Source organism: Wickerhamomyces anomalus, assembly GCF_001661255.1.
Source record: "Wickerhamomyces anomalus NRRL Y-366-8 unplaced genomic scaffold WICANscaffold_5, whole genome shotgun sequence".
In the NCBI taxonomy this organism is placed as follows: Eukaryota; Fungi; Ascomycota; class Saccharomycetes; order Phaffomycetales; family Wickerhamomycetaceae; genus Hansenula; species Hansenula anomala.
In genome coordinates, this window is record NW_017567114.1 from 1,097,349 (window position 1) to 1,122,637 (window position 25,289).

The window sequence follows — 25,289 nt, forward strand, 5'->3', positions numbered from 1 at the left end:
TGGATGCTGATTGGGTTTGTAATGGTTTATGGGGTAAATTGAAGCAAAGGATTATTTAACTGCCAAACAAAAAAAATTGATTGTAAAGAAAAATCACACAATGGCTTTTACTGCCTCGACACATGCACTTGTACAAATCTTCAAACAAACAGCAAATTAAAGGATTTACCCAATTATATCTTAAAGATGCTTGGATAATTTATAGCTGATCTTGGTTAAACGGATTTGACTTCCTTGTCCAGGTGGACCTGTTTCTTTTGGACACTTGATGATTTGTTGGCGGGTCTTTTTTGGAAAGCTTTGACTGAGCAAAAGTATTGGGATGATTAGCAAACAAGTAATGAAATCTTAATATGAATGTCTCTATTACCTCCCATATCCATTTGCTTGGATATCTCTATTGTTCAGATCTCGCTGTTGTTAAATTGCGGCTGCTAATTTTCATGAACCACAAAATCAAATATTTCCATCCAGTTGATTGATTTGCTTTGACCCAACAAGCTAGTGTCGTGCGACCAGGCTTTGGTCTGAATCTAGTTCAAGTCTGATAAAGATGATAGAGAGAATTGTTCCTGTTGGCCAGAGAAACCACAGATTTTCCTCAATTTCAATTAAGGCTAAAGTACACCGGTTCACGAAATTTATTAGACGACATTCAGCTAATTGGTTCAAGTTCATATTACTATTGATTGCAGTTTTCATTCCACTATATCTCATACAAGATCTTTTTCATCCCAATCCAAGACATGAAAACCACCATTTCAACAAACAGGGAAACCCAGGTCAATTTTATCAAGTTGATATGTTGATCGAACAAATACCCAGTGAGCTTGATGATGAGCCATTGTTCAACATCATGAATGAGCCGTCCTTACGAGGAGATTCTGTGAAACAGTTATCATCAAAAGATGCCAAAGCTTTTGGGTATAAACTTGAAGATACGTTGGCCATTTATATATCTTATTTGAAAGTCTGTCTTGAAAATGGGAATTTCAATCCTGTTCTACCATTCTCTTGGAGTGACTGGTATCAGCTTAATTATAACTATGAGCTTGGTGATATTCAAGATGTTACAAACAATTTCAACTTTGAGGTTGCGGAATCTCAAGAAATTAAAGCTAAAAGGGGCTTGGAGTATATTCAGTTCTTGAATTATAGCATTGAAAGATTGATTTTCATGGACTCTGAGTCTACAAGAAATTTCGTGGTTAGAGTTGATAATGATTCGAGTGGAAAGAGCTCCGTGCGTGACTCAGTCTCTGGTCTACTGGTGTATTTACAGTCCAAGGGAATATACTCAACACCTATCAACTACCAAAGTGATCTTCGACTGATTTCAAGAATTCAGCAAAATAATGAAAGATTTTTAGAGTTACCAAAGTTTGAAACGCGGTCGAATATGGATTATGATAGCTTTGACGGTGACGAAATGTTCATCAACTTGCATGAATTTGATTTTGATTTCAACCTAACCCAAAGAACTGAAGAGCTCAGAAATTTTGTATCAGATCGAAATTCTAATGAACTGGTGAAGCTTTACTACAATAACATTCATTTTGTGGAAATGCTGGCTGAGACTGGTAATTTTGAAAAATTCTTTCATGAGGTTGAGCTCACTGAAGATCCATCACTTGCTGGTTCTCATTATGACTGGAGGTTCTTCAAACACGTCTTGCAAGAAAAGCAAAAATATTTTGTGCTACATCATTTGATTAGAACATGGCAAGAGTTTGCAAATAAAGAAAAGCTAATATATTGGTTGTCGCATGGAAATTTGCTTAGCTGGAGATGGAGCGGATCCTCTTTTATATGGGATCATGATTGTGATATTCAGCTTCCCATAAAGCACTTGGAATTCCTTGCAATAAACTTTAATGGCTCGTTGATAATTGAAGATCCGAAGTATGGTTTCAATAGATATTTGATTGAAGTGAATCCTTACTTTGCAGATAGATTAAATGTTGATGGAAAGAACTCAATTGATGGTAGAATCATTGATCTAGCCTCCGGACTTTATATTGATTTGACTGGTATGTCAACAATTGATGATGATACGGGTATTATATCTGACAAACATATCCATAGATATTCCCTACAATCATTATCACCACTCAGAGCAACTTTATATGAAGGGAAACAAACATGGGTGCCCCATGATGTTGACTATATCCTTACTCAAGAATACCCAACTGGCTTGTTTGATACACAATATCATGATTATCAATATCTTCCAAATTTCAAAGGGTGGTTTAAGAATCCAGATGATTGCCTCGAGAAGAGTTTGTTAAGTGTTCGAGCATTTCATATTCCTTCTGTTGATTCTCGAGATCATTGTATTGACTTTACATTTGCTCAGTTAAATCATTTGATGAAGTTCTGGAATCTCAAAGCTATCGAGGAAGAACTATTGTGCTTCAACAAAATTCATTGCAAGCTTCCATTAGATCAAGAGGGACTCAACTCCATTGAAAACAGTACTTATATTGAGGCTAGTTCCAATATCCAAAAATGGGATCTAGATGATTTCGCAGCAGAGGGGCTTCGAAAACTTGTGAACTCTTTCACTCTTGGACCAATACCAAGTACAGATATGACTGTGAACTGTTTTCAATGATAACTAAGGTACAGAATGTTTGAAAAATCGTAAATATAACAAAAGGGTTTCATATTGTAAATTTTCTGGTTGGGCCACGCGTTTTGATTGGGTTGACATATCTAAAAAATAACAACTTCAGAAGATGCCTCGCTGGCGCAATCGGTAGCGCTTACGACTCTTAATCGTACGGTTGCGGGTTCGAGCCCCGCGTGGGGCTTCTTTCTTTTTACCAAATTTTTTGGTTTGGGCCACATTAATATAGAGAAAATTACAATGGTTTCTACAAATGTTTTTTTTTTCATACTATTAAGAGTTTAATATCATATACGTTCTATGACCCCCTAGTATGAAGTGTCAAGAACATAACGTCCCAAAATTTGACCTTCTTCCATCTTTTTGAACACATTGGAGGCTTCAGATAAACCAGCTATCTTTACAGGAATTTCCACCTTACCTCTAACGAAAAAATCAATGGCTTCTCTTGTATCAGCTCTGTTCCCAACGACTGATCCTTTGATATTAATAGCTCTGTTAATATGTGAATAAATATTTGAGCTCAATGCTGCATTATCACCAGGGAATCCAACTAAAACGACAGTTCCTGTAGCTCTGACATATTCAACAGAATCGTTATATGCTTTCAATGAATTTGAAAAATTGATAACAGCATGAGGTCCATCTTTACCAGTAATTTCTCTTACAGCTTCACCGGTATCAGTGACTTTACTAAAATCAATAAAGGCATCAGCACCTTTACTTAAAACGAATTCTTCTTTATTTGGACCATCAATTCCCAAGATTTTAAATCCCATAACTTGAGCATATTGAACAGCTAATGAACCAAGACCACCACCTGCACCAATGATTGTAACCCATTGACCGGTTTTTATATTTGCATGTTTCAAAGCGTTATAAGCAGTTAATCCAGCACATAAAATAGGAGCAACTTTTGATAAATCAGTACCTTGAGGAATTTTAGCAGCTTGTGTAGCATCACCGATACAATATTGTTGGAAAGTACCTTGAACACTATAACCGGAATTTTTTTGCTCTGGACAATTTGCTTCATTTGATTCTTCACAAAAATCACAAGAATTACAAGTTGAATTTAACCATTTTATACCTGCATAATCACCAATTTGGAAATTTTTAACATTATCACCTTTGGCAACAACAACACCTGCACCTTCATGACCCACAATCAATGGTAACATTGGTTTTTTATCTAAATCACCTTTCCAAGCATGATAATCTGAATTACAAACACCAGTGTATTTGATGTTCACAAGAATATCATTTGGACCTGGTGTTGGCACTGGAACATCTTGATAATGAAGTGGACCTCCATGTTCATAAAAAATGACAGCTTTTTGAGTTTTAGGAATAGCTTGAGTTGCAAGACCACGAGTTGCAGTTGATAATTTTGGAGTAATTGTACCCATTATAGTTCTTAAGGACATGTTTCTTCTCCTTTCAATAATGAAAACGAGGGTTCAATTTGAATAGTTATATACCCTTTGGGTTTGAATGTAATACTTTATAAGCTGTGAGAAAGTGTATTGGAAACAATAGAAAATATTCATTAAATAATAATTGTTGAGGTGGGTTTTCGAGGTTTTAAGAATTTCAGCATATTTCTGAATTGTGGGTAAATCATTAAACAGGCTAAAAGGCCTATCCATACCATGGGGAAGCTTTGGAAGCTTTAACTAACAAAAACATTCTGAGAATTAGTAGGTCATAGCATTATAATACATGACTAGTGGATAGTTTATAGCTGACAAGTTCTTGGGGTAAATTGTAGGGACTTCTAAACTGTAGCGGTTGTTACAAATGGCTGACTTGAACCTTGAATCCTTGAAGCTCGGAGTTTTGGATCCAAGTTATGTAATCTTCTGCGATGAGATCGACCGTTTCAGAATGACAGACGTAGATCAACGATCACCAATTGTAGATTCAAAGAGCTTGAGCCTTGAAGCTTGAACTGATTTGTGTATTTAACTTATCAGAGTGTTCAAGATACATAAGGTTGTTTATGCTCTATATCTGACACCATTTCACTGTTGAGCAAGCTATCCTTTAAACATTCGTCAATATGTCAAATTACGATACACTCAACCATGACAATTTTAATCAATCAACCTGCATTACATTAATGTCACAGGCTCACAGCTATAAATTCATGAAATTACTCAATATGATCGGCCTACCTGCTGGTTAATTCAAGAGCTGTACGTATAGTAACGTAACACGTATGATTATTAATGAGAGTAAATATTCAAAATAGCTACGAATTAACCTTGGATTTCCATCAAATTATAAAGCCTTATAATAGAAATTTCTGAGCTTTTCAACTTTTTTGTATGTATCTGGATTCAGTAATACTTCTGGTATATCTTTTTTAGGGAAAGCATTCCCTAGAGTCTCTGACGAATAGAGTCGGTGTATTTAATTAGCTTATAACCTTCCTATTTACAACAACCCATACAGAAAGCAACCTAGCCGACGTTCAAATGTAAACAAAGTGAAAATTAGCCCTCAAAATTTGAGGAACAACCAAAACATCTCTTGCGTCTTGCGTTTCCTGTTTAGCGCAGGATCTGCTGTTTAGTACCTTTTTTGAAAAAATTGTAACATTTCGAATCGTCAAAATACAAATGGTTAAATAAACGTTCAGGATTCATCATGTCTCCATAGATTCAACTAAAGGGATATATCACATCGTAAAGACTAATCCAGCTAAACAATAAAGAGATTCTTGATTCTTGAATTTGATATTTAATTAAATTGGTTTCCATAGTCGACGTTGACGTAGAAAAATGTCAATGTTGACAACGGCCGTCGGCCATGTTTGATTTTCTCATCAGCTTCTATCGGAGCTCGGAACCACTAAAACACAAACTTTGAACAGCAATAACTCAAAATAAATTTAGTCATTAGCAGTCAATATTCCAGCACAATTATTTTGAAATTGGTCCGAGTTTTTCCATATAGGTTTTATGATCCCAGTATACATAATTTATTTTTTGTCTGGCCTTCAAGACGTATATGAATTTAAATAATAAGATCATCAGAGATATATTCGCGGTTAAAAACAATAAATATATTTTATAATAATTATGAATAATTATCAAAATATTAATATCCAATTAATTTTTTTGATAGAAGAGCAGAACATTTTATATATAATAATCATAGAATCACTCAATATAGCAGCTAATTCGACAGCATGTCAATTCAATTATTTTTGTGTTACCCGGAAAAACAGTTTTTAGTCGAATGACTGCCCACCAGATTTTCAGGACCAACAACCGCCTCGCTGGCGCAATCGGTAGCGCTTACGACTCTTAATCGTACGGTTGCGGGTTCGAGCCCCGCGTGGGGCTGTTGTCTCTATTTTTTGCCGCGGATTTCGCACTCTTTTTTTTCGTCTTAAAAACTATATTTTTGAATAATTTAAGGCTCAAATTGTGCTATACCTTTTTTCTAGGTCCTTTAAGTGTGTATGAAGCGTTTTTTGTTGTTGATATATGTTCCGAGAGGTTTGTCACTTAAAAAAAATTTAAAGCCGATACCTCAAAAAATGGTGCAGGTTGCAAAGATCATGATCCTAGATACTTTCAAACACCAAGTACTCGATCTGTACGATGTATAGCTGTCTACAGATGGTTCAAAACTATTCTATCAGGTTCTGTGCTTGATTTCGAAATCGAAACAAGTCAAACGTTCATTTTGCGTCTGTTTTCAATATCAGATCAACTAATTCTAATACATCGTCACCTTTTTTGTTCTCCTTATTTGAAGAATACGATGGATCTTCAAGCTTCAACTTGATAACTTGATCCAACAATAACCGAAGCTCTTTAATCAACACAGCATTCTTACTCCATGTCTTTATAGGTAACCAATTATCAAGAACAATACCCGGGGATTGTCTACCTGATGATATAGAGCTCAAATCATATGAAAGAGGGCCACCAAACAGTAATGCAGAAAGTGTACTTGTTGGTGTTATATCTCTCAAAAACAGTTTGGAGGTAACTGTTGAAGAATTGTAAACAATGAAACTTGATTTCAAAGCTTTACTTTTAGCATTTCTTAATGTTGGAGTGAAATCTTTTGGTCTCATTTGCTGTATTTTTTCAAACTCTATTAAACCATCTTCTCTATCACTTTTCAAATCTTGCGGGATTCCACTCTGAGGTGTAGATGAGTTCGAATTTGTGTCAAACATAACAGATGAAGGATGAATGAAAGCTCTTGTTGCAGGTAGTTTTTCATCTTCAACAACCCCTGATCTATTGAGAGCTGAAATGTACTCTTCATTTCTAATCCAATATTTAGTGGCTTTAGCTTCAGGATCAACTTGAACTGCACCTGATGAGGTATTTAAATATTTTGGATCAGGTAATTGTACTCTAGCAACCTGAGGATAAAATGAACCACAGATGATAGCTTTAATCACATTATAGTTTGAGCTATTTCTATTCAAATGAGATTGGCCTTCTTTATACTTCAAAGGTAAAAATCCAATGTCTTCCAAGATTGATAAATATTGAGTTTTAGCAGATTTGATTTCATTAATTTTGTTAAATGACAAATAATTCTTATTCATAAATTGTTTCTTTTCACTTGGTGAATGTAATTTTAAATATTGATCCACAATGATCACATTAGATAATAAATCACCCAAATCTTTTGTTTTTGATAATGTTTGTTTAATTTCATCTCTCAAATCAGCACTTTTGATAAACGGTGTGCCAACACTTAGGACAGAAGCTGTCAAGATACCAATATCTGTACATCCGAAAATAATTGAAAAAATCAAAAGCTTACCATGCTTTGGATCGATAATTGGCAATAAACTAATAAATTTTCCCAATTCAGTTAAATCATCATATTCATTAACAAGACCAGCACATTTCAACAATTCTTCAGATTTTATTAATGAATTCAATGGGGGTGGATCCATACCAGTATTTAAAAATGCGATAACATCCTTGATCCCCATAGATTTCACAACCAAATATAATGATTCTAAATTGATTCTTTTAATTTCCGGAATTGGACTATCCATCATTGAATCATACGTTTCCTTAGTGAATAACTTGTAAGATTTACCATTTGAAACTCTACCAGCACGACCTCTTCTTTGCTTTGCTTCAGCTTTAGATTCAAAGATCTCCACCAAACGAGTTGTATTATCAATTGAATTATAAGACATTGATTTCACACGACCAGAATCAATAGTGACAACACAATCATTGATAGTAATGGAAGTTTCAGCAATATTTGTGGATACAACAATCTTTCTTTTCCCAGGGAAAGTTTCAAAAACTCTGTGTTGCTCTTGTGGACTTAGGGCTGAATGAAGTGGTAAAATAACTGAAGGTGGATTGAAATTTTGATTCAATAATTTGACACATTTGTTAATTTCAGCAACACCTGGTAAAAAAATCAAAATTGAACCATCATTTGATTCATCAATTAAATCTTGATGGATTTCTGACACTAAAGAAGTTATTAAATCATAATTAACATTACCAGTTTGGAAAAATTTGGAATCAGCTCTAGGTGAAATCCACTCATCATTCATTTCAATTTGGAAATCAGTTTTTTGTAAAACATCATCAAGGTAAAAGTCCTCAATAGGGAAAGTTCTACCTTTTATATGAGCTGAGGATAAACCTTTGAAGAAATTCTGGAAAACACTTAAATCAACGGTAGCACTCATCATGACAATTTTCAAATCTTTATACTTGTTGAGTAATTTTTTCAATAAGATAATGATCAAATCAGTTTCCATTGATCTTTCATGAACTTCATCAATGACTAAAATAGCATTATTCAAAAAATCATCACCGTTTTGTAAAAATTTAACCAAAATACCTGTTGTTAAAAACTTGATTCTAGTATTCTTATTAGACTTGTTAGCACCTCTAATAATATAACCAACTTCTTCACCACATACACTAGCTCTTTCCTCTGCAACTCTTTCAGCTAACCCTATGGCTGAGATTCTTCTTGGTTGTGTACAGAAAATCTGAGTATGATAATTCCCCTTTGAATATAAATCATCTAAAAGAAATTGAACAAGTTGAGTAGATTTACCTGAACCTGTTTCACCTGTGATTAAACTAACTTTGTTCGAGTTGATAATTTTCAACAAATTCTCTTGTTCATTCCAAGCAGGTAATTTTGTTCTTGCCTTTATACTATTTTTCAATTCAACAGTTTTTGTTCTTTTTTCATAATCATTCTTGATGAAATTGATATCAGGATTAGATTTGAAAAACCGACGTTGTGTTGATGAGTTTTGGGAATCTATGTTCAAATCTTTAGTGGATTGTGCAATATCTGAGCTTTCTAATAACAAGCCAGGGGATTCAATGATTCTTTCACTATTTTCTTGTAACCAGTCAACTAAAGAATAGATATAACTGATACCCAAAGCATTATCAATAGCATAATGAGCCATACCTTTCACAAGATTCAATTTCACATAGTTTGGTAATTTATGGTTTTCATCAATTGTAGAAATCATCAACCCAGCCAAGTCATTTGGGTAACAAGGTGATTTATAAACCCTCAGACATAAGAATGAATTAAAATTTATTTGAACAGATGATTCATCCAAAACAATAATTTTACTTGGTTCATAAATTGAAGATAAACTTCCAATTTCCTCATTCCAAAGATCTTGAGACTCAATAGGATCTATGAAATCTTGATTCCCTCTATAATTAACAAGCTTTTGAGTCAATGAAATGATTGTCTTTTGTAAATCTTGTCCATTCCCATTCAATGCCATGATAGCTTCAGATCTCCCCACACCAAAGTTCATAATCTTCCTTACTAAACCTTCATTTTTCTCAGCAACTGTTATGGAATCAGATGAAGTTGAATCTTGGAAGAAAAACGGTAGATCATCTTCAGGGACATTGAATAATAAGAATGATAAAGGATCTTGATATTGTAAGGATTCATCGACATGTGAAGGTCTAAACCCAATGGATAATAATAATGATTTCATTTCAGATTCGTTCTTTGTTGTCTTTTGCCAATTAATGTGAGACTTGATTGATTTTTGAATTAAATCTCTTTGCTCCACAGTGAACGTGAAGGATAATGCAGTTTCCCAAACTTTTCTAGGAAAACTCACTGCTGATGTGGATTTTTTTGAAGTTTGAGGTTTTGTGACTTTGGATTCAGCAGTTGCTTTAAATTTTGGTAGTTTTGCTGTAGATGGTACTGAACTCTTGATTGAAGTTAACACAACTGGAGTTTTCTTAACTTTAGCTTCATTATTCAATTTGACTTGTGCTTCTTTTGATTTTTTCGCTTGTAGTTTTCTTTCCTCCAAAACAACTTTAAAAGGTTCATTGTTATATAACTTATTATGCTTTTCACTATTTTCTTTCCAAATAGCCTTTCTTTGATCTTCTAATTCATTCCAAACATCTTTGAATTCTCTGGGTAGAACCATATGAAGATTTTTATTAAAACAGACACGATGCAGAGCAACCGTTGCAGCGAAATATCTTGCCTCAATTGGTGTTTCTTTTGAAGGTAGTTTATGAGTAATCTTCACATCGATAAATTCATTAGTTTTTGGATCTTTCCATTGTAATATAGCAGAGGCAACAAATCCATCTTTGACTTTAAACATATCATATTGAACTTTTTCCCATTTAGATCGCTGTGCATGCTCATGGAGTAGATTTATAGGGGTTTTACCACTCGATGGTCTAGCCGTTGAGGCTGGACGTTGTTGTTGATTTGTAGCAGAACCTGGGGTAGATGCGGTACCATTTGATGAACTTGACTTGTTATTATTACTATTGGCCTTTTCATTCTTTTTACCCTTCTGCTTGGCATCATTGGAGGGTGCTTCCTTGGGCGGCTGTTGTGATTGCTTAGAAGGTTTCTTGGCCATCGTATTCCAATGTAATGAAGCCAAAGTACCTCGAAGGTGTGGAGGGATCAGTTGCGACTTGCTATAGATTTCATCGTTGTTGATGATGTTTTCGCTTTTCCTTCACATCGAAAAAAAAAACAAAATACTGCCGATGGTTAGCGCAGCACCGATTCTCAGTGTGCCTCGGATTTAAACTTTTTTCAGGGAATTATCGCCAGGAAGCAGTCTTCCGTGAGCGAATAAACTTCTTGTTAGCTCATACAATTGCAACGTAATAATTAGGACCTTTAATCAGCAGTATAGGGCTGCTCCAAATCGATGAAATGTATTCCTTTTAAACGTTGAAAAATTTCAGGCTACAATAGCCGAGAGTTGCTCTGAGACACCTAATTCATGATATGGTGGGATGGATAGCTGGTATATATAACGGCTAAAAATACTGGAGACTCCAGCCTCCCACACATTTTAAAGCTACAGAAACCTTATTATAGTTCAAAACAATCGGCGAAATGTATGTGGCTGTATAGCTGTTTGTTATCTTAAAATGCATCGTTTTCGAAAACCGGTGAGAGGCTTACACTCATGTTGTTTTTAAATGTTGTAATTGATTTACACATTGATCATTGTCATGATTCAAGAGCAAGATGATAATATAGAGAGCTTTCAGTTGTTAAAACACCGAGGACGACCAATTGTTAGTTAGTACTACTGGCTGAAACTTGAAGCAATTGAAATCTGGCACAATATTAATTTGAAGTTGAACAGCAGATATGACGACGGCTAGAAAAGCCTTGATCAAATAGCAACTCATAGAAATGATCAATGGATTGTAAACCATAGAAGCTAACAAAAATAGCTCTGAAATCTGGAGATACATACCAAAGATAGATTAGAACATTGAATACATCATTCTTAATGATTCATAAGTTCGGCCTCAAGGGCATTGTCTAGATTCTTGATTCATGATTTGAGCTTGTAGTACTCAATAGTGAAAAGTTGGCACTCCAAGACATTCACCATTATTTTTAAGAGCCTTGGGAGGGACATATGATTGAATATTGGAATTGAAATTGAATAACTCTGTAGTATAAGGACTCAGGATTCAAGACAATTGAATTGATTTATACGATGCTTTAAGTCCAACATCCTAGGAGTTTGTATAATAATTCAACATTGTGGTGAAGTAGTATTTGTAACAGGGACTATTATACTTCAAGATATGAGTACTTCTAGAACACAATATTTGTGATAGTTCACAAACAACTGAGAAGCTTATAATAAGAGACACTTTGGTGATCATAGAATGCCTCAGATTCATGTGGTAACACTTAATACTTGATAATCTTATCAAGATATCCATATATAACCATCATATAACCATAATGATCTTGACATTCTTCTTTCATGACATATTACCTTCTTTAACCTTCTTCCTTGATCACATTCTACCTCTCCATCACCATCACTACACTATCTCCATATAAAACATATCAGCCTCCATCCTCGTCGTGGTTAAATCTCTTTCCACAACCTTCTCTTCTCTACACTTCTCTTCTCTTCCTTGACAGGTCTTGCAATCGGCTAAAAACATAACTGCCAAATGGCCCCAAGCTACAAATCGAGCGTCTGTGTGCTCGGCGGCTAATCTGTGAGCAGAGTCGGGACTCGGTCCATAGTGCTCGAAAGGGAAGTGCATTGTAGAGAATAAACTGCTTTGCAGAAGAACCATCAATCATACACACACTACTACAAACCGTGGTACGTACAATATCACATTGCTTGTTTATTAAGCATGCTGATTGAGAGATTAAAACGTATTTAAACCCATCTTCTTGTCCGTTCCGTTTGAGGTGTCTATGGCCCAGGATGGCCTACGCTATTATGCTAAACACACAACTAAAATGAATGCTGGAGACAATAATTACAATAATACCGAAAGTAACACCAATGGTGGACTGAAGAAGAAAAGAGTCTGTAAGGCTTGTGACTCTTGTCGTATCAAGAAGACTAAGTGTAATGGAATGAAACCTTGTATGAGATGTATTGCCAATAATAAGATCTGTACTTATACTGAACGTCGTCGTTCAAAAGATAAAAGTTATCCAGCTGGTTATGTTGAATTGCTAGAGACAAGATTAGATATATTGACAAGATCTTTGAAAAAATTATTTGAATTGAGTGAATCTGGTCAAGATATTTCATTCTTAAGATCTGAAACTACTGGTGAATTGAGTATTAATAAGTTGATTAATAAATTGGTTGATAAAGAAGATTTATTTCAAAATCAGCCTGTTGAATGGGAACATGGTACTTCATTGGCTACGAATTTTGAAAATGACGAAGATTATCTTAGATCTGCTTCTGCTGAGTTTGCTGAACATTCAAGACAAATCATAAATAATTCAAATGATCACAAGATTGGTAAGAAAGGTAGAGGGAGATACAAGAGATCATCAAAAGTTAAAAGAGCTTCAAGTTTGACCAAGCATTTGAATAGTCCAATTGAAGAAGAGGATCAATTCTCTGAACATGAATCAAACATTTATTCATCTGCAAGTTCATTGAAATCCCCAACTGAAGTGAAATCTGAATATTCAAATGGTATTGAAAAACTAGGTTTCAATATAGATCTTGGTCCATTCAACTCTGGTTCTGCATTAGCTACTGCTGCCTTGATGAAAAATGATCTAGGTAGTCATGGTAGTTTACAATTATCAGATTTTGAAAGTGATGAAGTTGATGAAGATACTGGATACAATTCAGCATTTAGTAATTTCAGTCCATCTGATAATTATCAATATCAATTCCCATCATTTGATAGCGGTAGTAGTGGTGAGATTTCACCAAAGGATATCAACAATTCAATATCAAGTGTGACTTCTTTAGACAATTTAAATCATTTTGCATCATCATCTCATTCACCATTCAATGATTTATCATCTAATTCACATAGAAGACAAGCATCATTACCAAACCCTACATTAGTTTCACAAATCCATACAAGTAATTCAAATTCAAGAATGAAATCATCATCTCCGAAAATGGATGCTGCAAAGACAAATGAAATGATTAATCAAGCAATAAAGACTCGTCAATCATTTACTGAACAACCAGATTTTATGAGATTCAATGAGACTTCAAATGCAAGTAATGTCGTTAATAATGAGTTTGGATTCAATAGTATTAATATTGAACCTTCAAGAATATCATCAAGTAATGGGTTTGATGATTTATTCATGAACAATAATAATAATCCCGTACCGTACAATGTGTGATTCAACCTATTAAATATTCTACTTTTATGAACTGTTTTTCAATATTTGTTTTTTTTTGGACTTTTAATGATTAATGTAATATATGATACATATGATATACTCTACAAATGTAGTCTTCAAATTATTAATTCATTAGATTTCGAACGTATATAAATATCATAAAATTATAATAATACATAGCAAAGATCTCAAATTCACTTTTCAATCCTTTAATAATTTCTCAACAGTTTCTTTCAAACTTGAAGGTTTTGTTAAAGATGAATAACGTTCATAAACTTGACCTTTTTTATCAATAATAAATTTTTCAAAATTCCATTTAATCCCTCTGAAACCTAACAACCCAGCTTTTTCATTCTTCAAATAATTATAAACAGGATCAGCATTAACACCATTAACTTCAATTTTTTTCAAAATTGGGAATGTAACACCATAATTCAATTGACAAAATGATTGGATCTCTTCTTGTGTACCAGCTTCTTGATGACCAAATTGATTACAAGGGAACCCCAAAATGACTAAACCTTGATCTTTATAATCTTTATATAATTCTTCCAATTCTTTATATTGTGGTGTGAATCCACATTTTGATGCAACATTAACAATAATGACAACTTTGCCTTCCAATTGTTTGAAAGGGAATGGTTCACCTGATTTATCAGCTGGTGCTAGTTCATAGAATTTGGACATTATAGATGTAAGATTCTTCTGGTAATGGATATAGATTGATCAATTGGGAGACGTTGATGATCTAGTTATGGTTCAATCCTTGATTATTTATATGTTTTTTTTTGAATTAATTTTTTGACCATGTCAATTCTGTGTCAAGATAAAATTTCTTTTTTCCTCCTCGGCAATTCAAGATTTGAGAAACCCGTTTGGAAATTGAAGTACGAGATTAAAGTGAAACGAGATGGACATTATAATGGAAGGAAAAGGAATTAATGTGAATATTTACTATTTACTGAATCATTGAAAGCTATAACCTTTTCATTGGTTGTTTATGTCTAGTTGTTGATCAATCTGCTGTTAAAGTGCATAACGGTTTCTTCAGATTTGAAATTTTCGAGAAGGTTGTTGATGCATGTCAAAGAAGTTTTCTGTACGCTAAAATTCTAGATCGAAAGATGCTGAGAAATAAATATATGGAATTCCAGCGGACTCTAATTTGACAAATACTTCAAGGATCTAGAATGGTGTACATGTTCAATCTTTTTCCTTTCCTTCATTAATATCATACACACACCTAAATGTTTATTGGCTTTTGCAATAAGTGCCCCATTCTTTCAATCTTTGTTCTCAAATAACCATCAACTTCTTTAGAATGTATCCCATTCTTACCATCTTTACCCCAAGCTAATGGAACCATTGGAACTCTTTCAACAACTCTAACTTGTCTTTCTTTACCCTCCACCGCAACAATTTTATCTGGATTATTTGTCAATAACTTGATATCTGTTAATCCTAAATCTAACAAGATTGCAGTAGCTAATGAAAATGATCTAGCATCAGCTGGATGTCTTAATAAAAGATTAGCTTGCACCGTATCTGCACCTAAATCTTGTAAATTATAAGCTTTTAATTTTTCTCCCAATCCAATACCACGGCCCTCTTGTCTTAGGTAAACAATACAGCCTTTCCCAGCTTTACCCATCAATCTACCAGCTTCATCAAATTGTTCACCGCAATCACATCTAGCAGACCATGCAGTTTCACCTGTATAACACTCGGAATGAATACGTACTAAAGTCGCCTCATCTTCTGGACTTAATTGATATAAAACATTCCCCTCGTCATCAAATTTCAACTCTTCACCAGTTCTTTCATCTTTATCAGCAATTATACGACCAGGTCTTAATTTCCCAACATAAGCACCTCTTGTCATTCTATCACTTTGAGTTTCACCAGGTCTTTTCTTGAATAATGTCTTGGATCTAATCTTTTCACCAAACACAATAGCCAAATGTTCTTTATTATCAACATTGTTTGTATATAGATGCAAGAAAATTTCTAAACCTTGAGTTGTTGGGATTCTTGCTCTTGCCATACACTCCACTATTGGTAATTCATCTGGGAGTAGTTGTCTTTTCCCATCTGATAAGTCTTCTTCATGGACCGGGACCCCTAATGGTGTCGATGGTATGGATCCACTTGGTGTTATGCTTGGTGAGACAAGTGGTATGCTCGCAAATAAGTCATCCTGTTGCTGTTGTTGATGTATAGGTGTTGGTTGTTCCATTATTGATCTTGTATCACGGAGCTGACTAATGGGGTATCTTGAGTTTGATGTTTGGATATGAATCAGTAGTGTACTTTTATTTGTCTATTTGTGTATCTTTGTAGGATCAGTATGGGTTTCCTGTGGTTGTTGTTTCGTCTTTATACAAAACTTCAGACTTTTCTGGAGTTGAATTATCAATCAATCACTCACCATTTTTGTAAGCACCAATTCTGACCCGATGAAAAAAAACTGTGGTGTATTTTGGCGCTGTTGAGTTACCGGTTTGGGAAGGGGTTGCGCAATGAGAAAATGGAGATTTAAAAATGTAATGAAACTTACTGACTATAAAGTAACAGCTTATATGATGCTACTAGAAGTGTTTTTAATAGCCATATATCTTACTTTGTAGCTGTGCGCAGCTGAACTCAAGGTGTTTAGCTTTTTCGTGTTCAACGGTGTTTCGCAAAACGGGAAACCCGAAAGCTCAAGTCCGCCAAATGGCGAATGAAGCTTCCGCATATGGAAGTTGCGCGATGCATTACACACAAATTAGTCAAGCTGATGAATAAAATTTTGGACAGTAGATGGAAACATGATTAGAAATGATTTGATCCTGGAGAAGAGTGAATGTCAAGATGACAGTAATAATCCATGGGCGATATTCCCATCTACTGATTTATACACTTTGTATTAGTTTCTCGCAAAATAAACCTTATCCACACTTTTATCATCATTTGAGTGACACGGGCTTTGATGACAGAGTGGTATTTTTGAAAGCTGGTTAATGGAATTTCAAGGAACTAATTAGCAATTACAAATGAACTAAACCCAATTGAAACCCAATTTATGAACATGATGGTGACGCTTACGAAAAGTCAAATACTACTTGGATCAGGGTTGATAGTTGGTACTGCAATTGTTGGAACCAGAAATTTTTGGTGGACTCAACGTAAAGTTATTGAACCACCAAGTTCAACAAAGCAAGGTAATAGAATTTTCTTACCTGTTAGATTCGAAAATGAATTAGAGGATTTATTATTGATCAAAAGACCATTATTGTTGAATTTCACTGTTAGAGGTGATCCTTATTGTAATAAAGTCACTGGGGCATTACAAAGAATAGTTGCTTATGAGACTGATAAAAAGATAAATATGGTTGATATTGAAACTGATCAACCTGATACTAGAGATTTATTACCAAGATTTGGAGTTAAAAATATCCCAACTATTATTTCTGTTAGAAAGACATTGCCTGTTGAACAATATGTGGATCAAAAATTATTGGAAAATCCAGATGGTGAAGTTGATTGGATTAAATTAAAAGAGTGGATTGAAAAAAATGCAGATCCAGAAGATACTTGATCTTTTTTTTATTCCAATTCATCTGGTGACCAGACTTGTACTATACAATCATAAAAACTACACGTTGCCACTTGATCACCTTTAGGACTCCAATCACAACCATAAACCATACTTTCATGTTCTTGTTTAAAAAATCTCTCCACAATTGGTTCAGAATCACCTTTAGCACCTATTATACGTGCACCATTATACATACAACATGTTAATAATCTATTATCGTTTTTAATAGTAGATGGAGTGAATCTCCAAACACCACCACCCAATTTAACTTTTTCTTGAACTTTGGGTATAATACCTGAAACAATCCCCACGTTTGGAACAACTCTTAAATCTAAACTTCTTAAATTATCATCATATGAACCTGTCCATAATGTATAAGGTTTATCACTGAACCAGTCCCCAGTACCATCTCTAATTGGATCACCTTCAGTACTTGTCTGTATAGCAACAACACCAGCTTCATGGATTCTACGAGCATGGAAAACAGAAAGTGAATCAGGCTCTCTAGTATCATGTGCGATCAATGAACCATCATCACCACCTGTGAATACTAAATTTGATAATTCAGCCATATTACCAAACGCACCAGTCCAACATTCTAAATCATGTTGTGTACCGAAAAATTGAGGTTCTGAAACACTTGTTTGAGTTAATGAAACCAGAGCAGCATATCCATCTGTGCATGTAAGAAGGATTCTATCCTGATGAACTTGTGAAAACATTATTGATGTGATCAAGACATCTTTATCGAAAACCTGTGCATGATGAATTAATGTTAATGATTGAGATTTATAATTCCATATTCTCAAATCACCAGTAGAATGGGCACTTATCAATAAGCTTTCATCAAAAGGTGAGAATTTTATATCAAGTATAGCTGATTCTGTTGGAGTTGAACTTTGTAAAATTAGTTCATCTTGATTTTGTTTATAGATATCTATTGAACCATGTCTTGAACCATCTTCTTCTAGCTTATATGTCCCCAAGAATATCAATGAAGGATCAATTGGATGATAACGTAGAGCACATGGCGGTAAGGCTGTTTTTGTTCTTGCTATTCTTTTAGAATTCGGTATTGGGCTAGCCATAATGTATTACACCTAGATCAATCTTTCTAGTTTCGAGTTGTGTCAAAAAGTTTTTTTTTCATAGAATTTTAAGGTTCGGAAATGTGTTTCCTTGAAGAGATTCAAGTACTGAATCCTGATTGTTTTGTAACAAGCGAATTGATATGAGCATTGCTATGAATGATTGTACAATTCTAGCCATTGATATTGTTCAGTTCTGCTACACTAATAATTGAAGGATCAATGAGCCGGTGTATGATGTTTGAGAATTTAGCTGATGTGCTTTAAATCGTTCTAAAACTGAGCAAAGTTTCGTATCTGCACATATAATGGATGATCTTGCTTTTGGCGAGCATTAATTCTTTCAACCTTCTTTATGAAATCAAAACATCGGCATTGGGTTTGTTTGAAGTTGTTTGAACTTTGAATTGAATCAGTGATGATTCCAAAAATGTCGGCATCTTTTGAAAATGGCTGGCTAATTCTTGCTGAAAAAAAGGAGTACACCTAAACCAAATACACAGAAAACATTGGTATCCTTATATTCTAAACATTTCAATCCACTCCCTCAATAAAATAAAACTTGTTCCATTCTTCTCCAAAAATTTGTACTTTAAAAGGGAATTCGCGAATTCGACGAACGCGAAAAGTAAACAAAAAAAATGACAACAAAAAAAAGCTCCAACTTGAAACGTTTGTTTACACGTAAGAATTAAACAACAGATCACAAGACAAGTACAATGGTATGTTAATTGGATCTCATAATACCGTGGTTATACTAACTCGCATCTCATCTAGAGCTCCAACACAAAGACTTATAAAGACGCTTTCTCCCTTTTCGATAAGAAAGGTACAGGTAAAGTTTCACCAGATGCTTTAGGTGATTTATTGAGAGCAGTTGGTCAAAACCCAACATTAGCTGAGATCTCTGACTTACAATCCCAAATTCAAGGTGACTTGGATTTTGATACTTATGTTAAGATCATAAATAGACCAGATGGGTTTAAACCATTAGGTGAACCTGAAGATTATATAAAAGGGTTTCAAGTTTTCGATAAAGAAGGTACTGGTTACATTGGTGTTGGTGAATTAAGATACATCTTAACTTCAATTGGTGAAAAACTATCAGACAGTGAAGTTGATGAATTGTTAAAAGGTGTTAATGTTACTAAAGATGGTAATGTTGATTACGTTGAATTTGTTAAATCAATCTTGGCTCAATAGATACTGTTTTTTAGATACCCTGGATGAACACTCTCAATATCTGCTCTTTACGTTTTAACTTTACTTTTTTATAAGGGATTATTTTTACAAGGTTACTTTTGACTACAGATTGTAGTGCATTCCTATATCATTACATGCATTCCTGATTTGTTCATAAAATTGGCAAGAAATTCCCAATAATCATCATTGGTATACCAAAAACATCTCTTTTCAAAGTCCACATACATGTAGTCTTCATTGTAGTATTTTCAGGTGTTAATAAAGTACAACCAGTCATTGTGGCACCTCTAAAATCACCATATGCAATAGTGGAAAACAAATCAAAATATTCCACAACTGAAACATCATCCATTAATTCCACGATAAATGTAATTTTATTCAACAATTGCTCTTTTGTCCAACCTGTCAATATACAAAATTCTTCAGAAACATAAGCAATCTGTCCAGTTCTTCTCCATACTATAGTTGGTGTCCCAGATATTGATATAAATTTATCATACTCTAGTAAAGTTCTTTGAAAGCATTGCTCCATGAATATCAAATCTTCTTCTTTTAAAGTATTTGTACATGCAATGAATGAAGGTCTATAATTAGCCATGCTCTTAGCCATCTTGACCAATTCTTTCTTATTAAACCTATTCCTTAGATAGTTAATCAAAGCATGGAAACCTGGAGTATAACTGAATGGTTTGTTAATCTTTGCATAGATATCTTCAGCTTCCTTGTACCTTAATCCCCAAAAACTTTGGGCAGTGGAGCTATAAGTTTGGTCATTTGATGCATTATCATCATTATTTATCCCAATAGCAAAACTTATAGCAGATTTTTTCTTTTCATTATCTATAAATTCTTCAGGGTTTGAGATTTTTTCCTCTTCAATCCATTTCATAACTTCAGGGAAAGTGACCAATTGATCTTGAACCACCCCTAACAAGTATTGATTTATTGATTTATCGCCCTGTCTATAAGTTTTGTAAATGTCATGTCCATGTAATGAAGATGGTGTTGGAGTAGATGTGGCACTGTGTGTAGAGTTGTTTCTAAATCCATCAAGATAAGTATTGTGCTGTTGTTGTTGTTGTTGTTGTGGGTATGGACCTGGTGGTGATTGTGTTTGATCTGTAAAGCTCTGGCTTGGACTATGTCTCATACCTGAGGGGCTTAAATAATCTTGTTTAATTATATCACTTAGGATGGAATATTCCAAGTCTGCTGCGCTTGATAAAAACTTGGATCTGTGGTTATTACCATTGTTATTGTTATTATTGTGCTGATTTTGAGCTGGGTATTGTAATGGTGGATAATTGTTTGGATCTGGATGTTGAATAATAGTATTACTTATACTGCTATTATGAGACAAAGGAGGAGGATACAAATCATTCAGTTGAGAAGCTGTGTTTTGAGCAGGTGATTCAATTGAAGGTGATATGTTCATGCTATAAGAATTAGGAGTAGTTTGTTGTTCCAATTCATCGGGTACATCCATCAAGTACTTCTTCTTCTTTCTCGGAGCATCAACACAAGTTTCTTGCCAACCTCTAGCAACACATCTTTTACAAGGCCTACTCTCATCACATGTCATGTGGGCCTTGTGACAATGCTGACAAGCTCTTGCAGTCTTCTTCCTCACTGGTTTGTTCCTTTGAGCAGGTTGTGTCTAATTATTCATGTTAGGCTCCCAATCGGAAATAAAAAAGTATGGAGAAAGGTTTGATACTCACTTTTGCAACTTTTGAGCTCATTATTCAGGGTCTTTTTTGGTGATGAAAGGGTGTTCTTTGACTTTTGGTATTATAATTTATGAATATAGGGGATAGTTTCAGCACAAATCCCCATTAGCCAGCTGTAGCTTCGTAAAACTCGAATTAGTCAAAGCTTTTTCCTTGATCAAAACAAAATTTTGGACAGCAAAAAAAGAGAAGAAAAAAGTGCCCGATTCGGAAACTGTGCCGGATGGGGAAAGAAGAGACTATTGGGAAAAGGCTGAGATTAAGGTCTTTTGATTGTTAAGGAGAGTAGTAATCTTTTGATTATTGCACTGGATGGATCTTGTTCTTGTGTTGACGAGATCTTGGTCTGCTTTGGTAACTTTTACTGGGGGATTTACGCGTCGATTAGTCAAAGCTGGAGTACAACTAGTTAAGCCATTTAAACTAGAACCAGTCAATAAATGGCAATCCAAACAATACATAATATATACATAGTGACATTATAGCCAATTTAAACTCTTCAACCTTTCAAAATCCAATTCCCTTCAACTTGAGTTAATCTCGCTGCCACCGCTTGACGGGCAAACATCCACTTCCAAAAATTTTCTTGAAAAAAGTGAGTAAAAGGTGTCACCGACAAGAGACCACAAAAGTTACAACAACAACAAATACTAGATCATACACCATGGCTGATTTGGCTGCTTCATTCCAAAAGCTATCACTTGCTGAAGCTGAAAAAGTATGTTTCACTCACAATTCGATTCCCCAGGTTCAAAAGCTAACTATTTCTCTTCTATAGGCTGATGCTTCAAAATTCCCTTCATTAAATGATGAACAAAAAGCTCTTGAATCACAATGGTTAACCCTTTCTAAAAGATTCCCAGAATCAATTGAACAACTAAATGATTCCCTTAGATCATCAACTTTCATCTTGGGTAATGCTCCATCCGCTGCTGATGTGGTTGTTTTCTCAAGAACTTTACCAATCGCTTCAAAATGGACATCAAAAGATTATGCTTCATACCGTCATATATTACGTTGGATCGACTTGGTTCAAAACACTCTAGTTGAAGTTCCAGAAGATTCAAAATTGAAGATTGATTTCTCAGTTGAAGTTCCTCGTGAAATAAAGGAAAAGAAAGAAAAGAAGGATAAAGCTGCTCCAGCTGCTGCTGCCCCAGCTACAACTACTGAAGCTAAGGAAGGTGAAGGTAAAAAGGAAAAGAAACAAAAAGGTGGTAAACCAGATGAAGAAACTTTAAAGAAATTAAGAGAAGAAGCTGCTAAGGCTAAAAAAGAGAAAAAAGCTAAAGCTGCTGCTGATCAAGCTGCTAAAGCCGCTGCTGAAGCTGTCCCACCAAACCCATCTTTAATCGATTTCCGTATTGGGTTCATCCAAAAAGCTGTTAAACATCCAGATGCTGATTCCTTATATGTCTCCACAATTGATGCTGGTGACGAAGAAGGTCCACGTACCGTTTGTTCAGGTCTTGTTAAACATTTCCCATTGGAAGCATTACAAGAACGTTATGTTGTCTTGGTTGCCAATTTAAAACCAGTTACTATGAGAGGTATTAAATCTACAGCTATGGTTTTATGTGGTTCTGATGATGAAAAAGTTGAATTTGTTGATCCTCCAGCAGGTGTTAAACCTGGTGATAAAGTTTTCTTTGAAGGCTTTGATGGTACCCCTGAAAAAGTTTTGAATCCTAAAAAGAAAATTTGGGAAGCTGTTCAACCTTCATTCTCAACTAATGAAGCTTTAGAAGTTATCTATAAACAAGAAGGTAAACCAGAAGCTAAATTAACAAACAAAGAAGGCCAATCATTCAAAGTCAAATCCATTGTCAGTGCTAATGTCCGTTAGAATACTCAAATAAATCAATCATATATGAAAATTCTTGTAAATATTCTGTTTAATTTACATAAAAACCTTTGATCTTTTGACAGCAAAAAAATCTCACTGTGTGGCGCAAACCGATGACTTTTTCATTTTCTGTTTTCGAGAAACCAGGCCATATATATAAAGGAATCAATTTCTTTGGGACATAAAGAAACTCTTTATTGTTAAAGATCACCTTAATATTATAACCTATTCAAACTATGAAGCTAATAAACAACCATTTTGAAAAAGATTCAAGTGGTTCAGTGACCTTAGTGGCCGAGGATAAAGAAGATCTATTCACTTTATACAATTTAATTCAAAGAAGAGATGAAGTTGAACTTAAAACCATGAGAAATATTAAAAAATCAGGTAAAGATGGTTCAAAAGGTTCAAAAGCCAAAACAGAGAAGAAACTATTAAGATTAAAGATTGATGTGGAAGAAATTGATTTCACTCCACAAGATGAAGTTATGAGATTAAGAGGGAAAACTACAGAACCTGTTGAAGATGTCCCCGTGGGTACTTATCATACTGCAGAAATTGATTTCAAACATCCATTCACTTTATATAAGGATGATTGGGATGAAATAGCATTCGAATTGATCAATAAAAGTTGTAGTATTGATGAAAAAGCTGAAGTTGGTGCTGTTGTGCTACAAGAAGGTGTTGCCCACATATGTCTAATTACTGAAAATATGACAGTACTAAGGCAAAAAATTGAGAGATCTATACCTAGAAAGAAAAGAGGTGATTCTTCTGCTCATGATAAATCTCTAGATAAGTTTTATGAATTGGTTAGTAATACATTGGTTAGAGATTTAAACATTTCAAAATTGAAAGCTATAATATTGGCATCTCCAGGTTTTACAGCAAATGGATTATTTGACAAGATTTTCCATATTGCAACTTTAAATAATGATAAGTTATTACTGCAAGCAAGATCAAAATTCATAGTGGCACATTCCTCAACTGGGTTTTTACAAGGATTAGATGAAGTTTTGAAAACTGAAGAAATTCAAAAACAATTATCAACTACAAAATTCGCAAAAGATGTGTTACTATTAGATGAATTCTTCAAAACACTGAATGCGGATGATGGTAAAGCTTGGTATGGTCCAAAAGAATGTGAGAAAGCTATAAATATGGGTGCTGTTAAAAATTTATTATTGACAGATTCATTATTTAGAAGTGATGACATAGCTGAACGTAAAAAATATATTGAATTGAGTGAGATTGTTAAAAACACTGGTGGTGAAGTTACTATATTTTCAAGTTTACATGAATCTGGTATTCAATTAGATCAAGTCACTGGTGTTGCTGTGATATTGAACTATCCTGTATATGATTTAGATGAAGATGAGGATGAAGAATAAATATGTCCAAATCAATTAATTAAAATAAATAAATAATATAAATATGTACATCAACGTAGTAGTAGTTGATTATGCAAATGCAGTAGTCATTGGGTTCTTTAGATACCATAATTCACCATTTCTAACATAATATAAAGCATCTTGCATAACCCCATTAATCAAACCAATAAATAATCCATTCTTCATCATTTTCAAAGTTGCATATTTACTCAATTGATGGTATTTAGCGTAAGAACCACCAGCAATAACTGTAGCAGCAGTTGTATTTATAAAGTCAATCTTTCCTCGTACATAATCGAAAAAAGCTTCCAATCCAAAATAACTAGTTGCAACAAACGAGTATTTAATACCAGTTTTCATACCTGCACCAAGTGACTCTTTCATGCAAACATAATTTTTCCTCTTGTGATAAAAATACCAATGCCCTTTAGTCTTTGGTAACCTATGAGAATTCTCTGCTAAGAATCTTAAACTTGTTTCGTTATAAGTCTTTCGACCACCGGATAGTAGCCCATAAAACCCTGAAAAGAATGCAATCCCACTGAGACGAATTGTAGGATGGAGATGGAATCTTTGTTCCTGATTCAGCTTATGGATCTCGTCCCATAGTTCTTGCTTAGGATCAGCCATTATACTGTAACTCGTTAACCCACCAACTAACA

At 34.4% G+C, this 25,289-nt stretch overlaps 12 protein-coding genes and 2 non-coding genes across 14 annotated transcripts; 7 read left to right on the forward strand and 7 right to left on the reverse strand.

The window, feature by feature from the left end:
• Positions 1–856: 856 nt before the first annotated feature.
• WICANDRAFT_64497 (uncharacterized protein) lies at positions 857–2,614 on the forward strand (the record flags this gene model as incomplete). The annotated part of the gene is made up of 1 exon (XM_019183749.1): positions 857–2,614. The coding sequence occupies one exon, from the start codon at positions 857–859 to the stop codon at positions 2,612–2,614; it is 1,758 nt and encodes a 585-aa protein (XP_019037565.1).
• A 126-nt stretch (positions 2,615–2,740) lies between these two features.
• WICANDRAFT_t105 lies at positions 2,741–2,813 on the forward strand. Its single transcript has one exon. It is a non-coding gene; the product is annotated as a tRNA-Lys (tRNA).
• A 1-nt stretch (position 2,814) lies between these two features.
• WICANDRAFT_70287 (zinc-dependent alcohol dehydrogenase) lies at positions 2,815–4,056 on the reverse strand (the record flags this gene model as incomplete). The annotated part of the gene is made up of 1 exon (XM_019184199.1): positions 2,815–4,056. The coding sequence occupies one exon, from the start codon at positions 4,054–4,056 to the stop codon at positions 2,938–2,940; it is 1,119 nt and encodes a 372-aa protein (XP_019037566.1). The 3' UTR covers positions 2,815–2,937.
• A 141-nt stretch (positions 4,057–4,197) lies between these two features.
• On the reverse strand, positions 4,198–10,617 carry WICANDRAFT_101596 (RNA helicase). Its single transcript, XM_019180326.1, has 4 exons — positions 10,388–10,617; positions 6,377–10,357; positions 4,807–4,825; positions 4,198–4,567 (listed from the first exon to the last, which is right to left on the reverse strand). Exons 1-4 carry the CDS (start codon positions 10,530–10,532, stop codon positions 4,531–4,533), a joined length of 4,182 nt encoding a protein of 1,393 aa, XP_019037567.1. The 5' UTR covers positions 10,533–10,617; the 3' UTR covers positions 4,198–4,530.
• WICANDRAFT_t106 lies at positions 5,910–5,982 on the forward strand. Its single transcript has one exon. It is a non-coding gene; the product is annotated as a tRNA-Lys (tRNA).
• Positions 10,618–12,415: 1,798 nt separating the features above from the next.
• WICANDRAFT_64500 (Zn(II)2Cys6 transcription factor domain-containing protein) lies at positions 12,416–13,789 on the forward strand (the record flags this gene model as incomplete). The annotated part of the gene is made up of 1 exon (XM_019183750.1): positions 12,416–13,789. The coding sequence occupies one exon, from the start codon at positions 12,416–12,418 to the stop codon at positions 13,787–13,789; it is 1,374 nt and encodes a 457-aa protein (XP_019037568.1).
• A 201-nt stretch (positions 13,790–13,990) lies between these two features.
• Positions 13,991–14,476, reverse strand: WICANDRAFT_33882 (glutathione peroxidase; the record flags this gene model as incomplete). The annotated part of the gene is made up of 1 exon (XM_019182123.1): positions 13,991–14,476. One exon carries the CDS (start codon positions 14,474–14,476, stop codon positions 13,991–13,993), a length of 486 nt encoding a protein of 161 aa, XP_019037569.1.
• Positions 14,477–14,928: 452 nt separating this feature from the next.
• WICANDRAFT_96036 (GTP cyclohydrolase II) lies at positions 14,929–16,248 on the reverse strand. Its single transcript, XM_019186509.1, is given in 2 exon segments — positions 14,929–16,129; positions 16,147–16,248. The coding sequence occupies 1 exon segment, from the start codon at positions 16,023–16,025 to the stop codon at positions 15,033–15,035; it is 993 nt and encodes a 330-aa protein (XP_019037570.1). The 5' UTR covers positions 16,026–16,129; positions 16,147–16,248; the 3' UTR covers positions 14,929–15,032.
• A 770-nt stretch (positions 16,249–17,018) lies between these two features.
• On the reverse strand, positions 17,019–18,173 carry RRT2 (diphthamide synthase). Its single transcript, XM_019186510.1, has one exon. The coding sequence runs from the start codon at positions 18,089–18,091 to the stop codon at positions 17,378–17,380; it is 714 nt and encodes a 237-aa protein (XP_019037571.1). The 5' UTR covers positions 18,092–18,173; the 3' UTR covers positions 17,019–17,377.
• A 1,003-nt stretch (positions 18,174–19,176) lies between these two features.
• Positions 19,177–19,660, forward strand: MLC1 (Mlc1p; the record flags this gene model as incomplete). The annotated part of the gene is made up of 2 exons (XM_019185076.1): positions 19,177–19,179; positions 19,235–19,660. 2 exons carry the CDS (start codon positions 19,177–19,179, stop codon positions 19,658–19,660), a joined length of 429 nt encoding a protein of 142 aa, XP_019037572.1.
• A 151-nt stretch (positions 19,661–19,811) lies between these two features.
• ERT1 (Ert1p) lies at positions 19,812–21,311 on the reverse strand (the record flags this gene model as incomplete). The annotated part of the gene is made up of 3 exons (XM_019182068.1): positions 19,812–20,371; positions 20,684–20,877; positions 21,034–21,311. Coding segments are annotated over 3 exons (1,032 nt in total), but the record flags the coding sequence as incomplete, so codon positions are not given.
• Positions 21,312–22,054: 743 nt separating this feature from the next.
• Positions 22,055–23,236, forward strand: ARC1 (Arc1p; the record flags this gene model as incomplete). The annotated part of the gene is made up of 2 exons (XM_019185077.1): positions 22,055–22,108; positions 22,169–23,236. 2 exons carry the CDS (start codon positions 22,055–22,057, stop codon positions 23,234–23,236), a joined length of 1,122 nt encoding a protein of 373 aa, XP_019037574.1.
• Positions 23,237–23,472: 236 nt separating this feature from the next.
• On the forward strand, positions 23,473–24,627 carry WICANDRAFT_34202 (uncharacterized protein; the record flags this gene model as incomplete). Its single annotated transcript, XM_019182164.1, has 1 exon — positions 23,473–24,627. The coding sequence occupies one exon, from the start codon at positions 23,473–23,475 to the stop codon at positions 24,625–24,627; it is 1,155 nt and encodes a 384-aa protein (XP_019037575.1).
• Positions 24,628–24,696: 69 nt separating this feature from the next.
• On the reverse strand, positions 24,697–25,257 carry WICANDRAFT_64509 (uncharacterized protein; the record flags this gene model as incomplete). Its single annotated transcript, XM_019183751.1, has 1 exon — positions 24,697–25,257. One exon carries the CDS (start codon positions 25,255–25,257, stop codon positions 24,697–24,699), a length of 561 nt encoding a protein of 186 aa, XP_019037576.1.
• Positions 25,258–25,289: the final 32 nt, after the last annotated feature.

What these genes read in the sequence shown, in the direction of transcription:
- RRT2 (XM_019186510.1), bottom strand. Translation starts at nt 18,091, where the DNA reads ATGTTTTCACAAGTTCATCAGGATAGAATCCTTCTTACATGCACAGAT.
- WICANDRAFT_101596 (XM_019180326.1), bottom strand. Translation starts at nt 10,532, where the DNA reads ATGGCCAAGAAACCTTCTAAGCAATCACAACAGCCGCCCAAGGAAGCA. An exon ending in TGGTACCGCATCTACCCCAG is followed by an intron (nt 10,358 to 10,387) that starts GTTCTGCTACAA and finishes AACAACGTCCAG; the next exon opens with CCTCAACGGCTAGACCATCG.
- WICANDRAFT_96036 (XM_019186509.1), bottom strand. Translation starts at nt 16,025, where the DNA reads ATGGAACAACCAACACCTATACATCAACAACAGCAACAGGATGACTTA.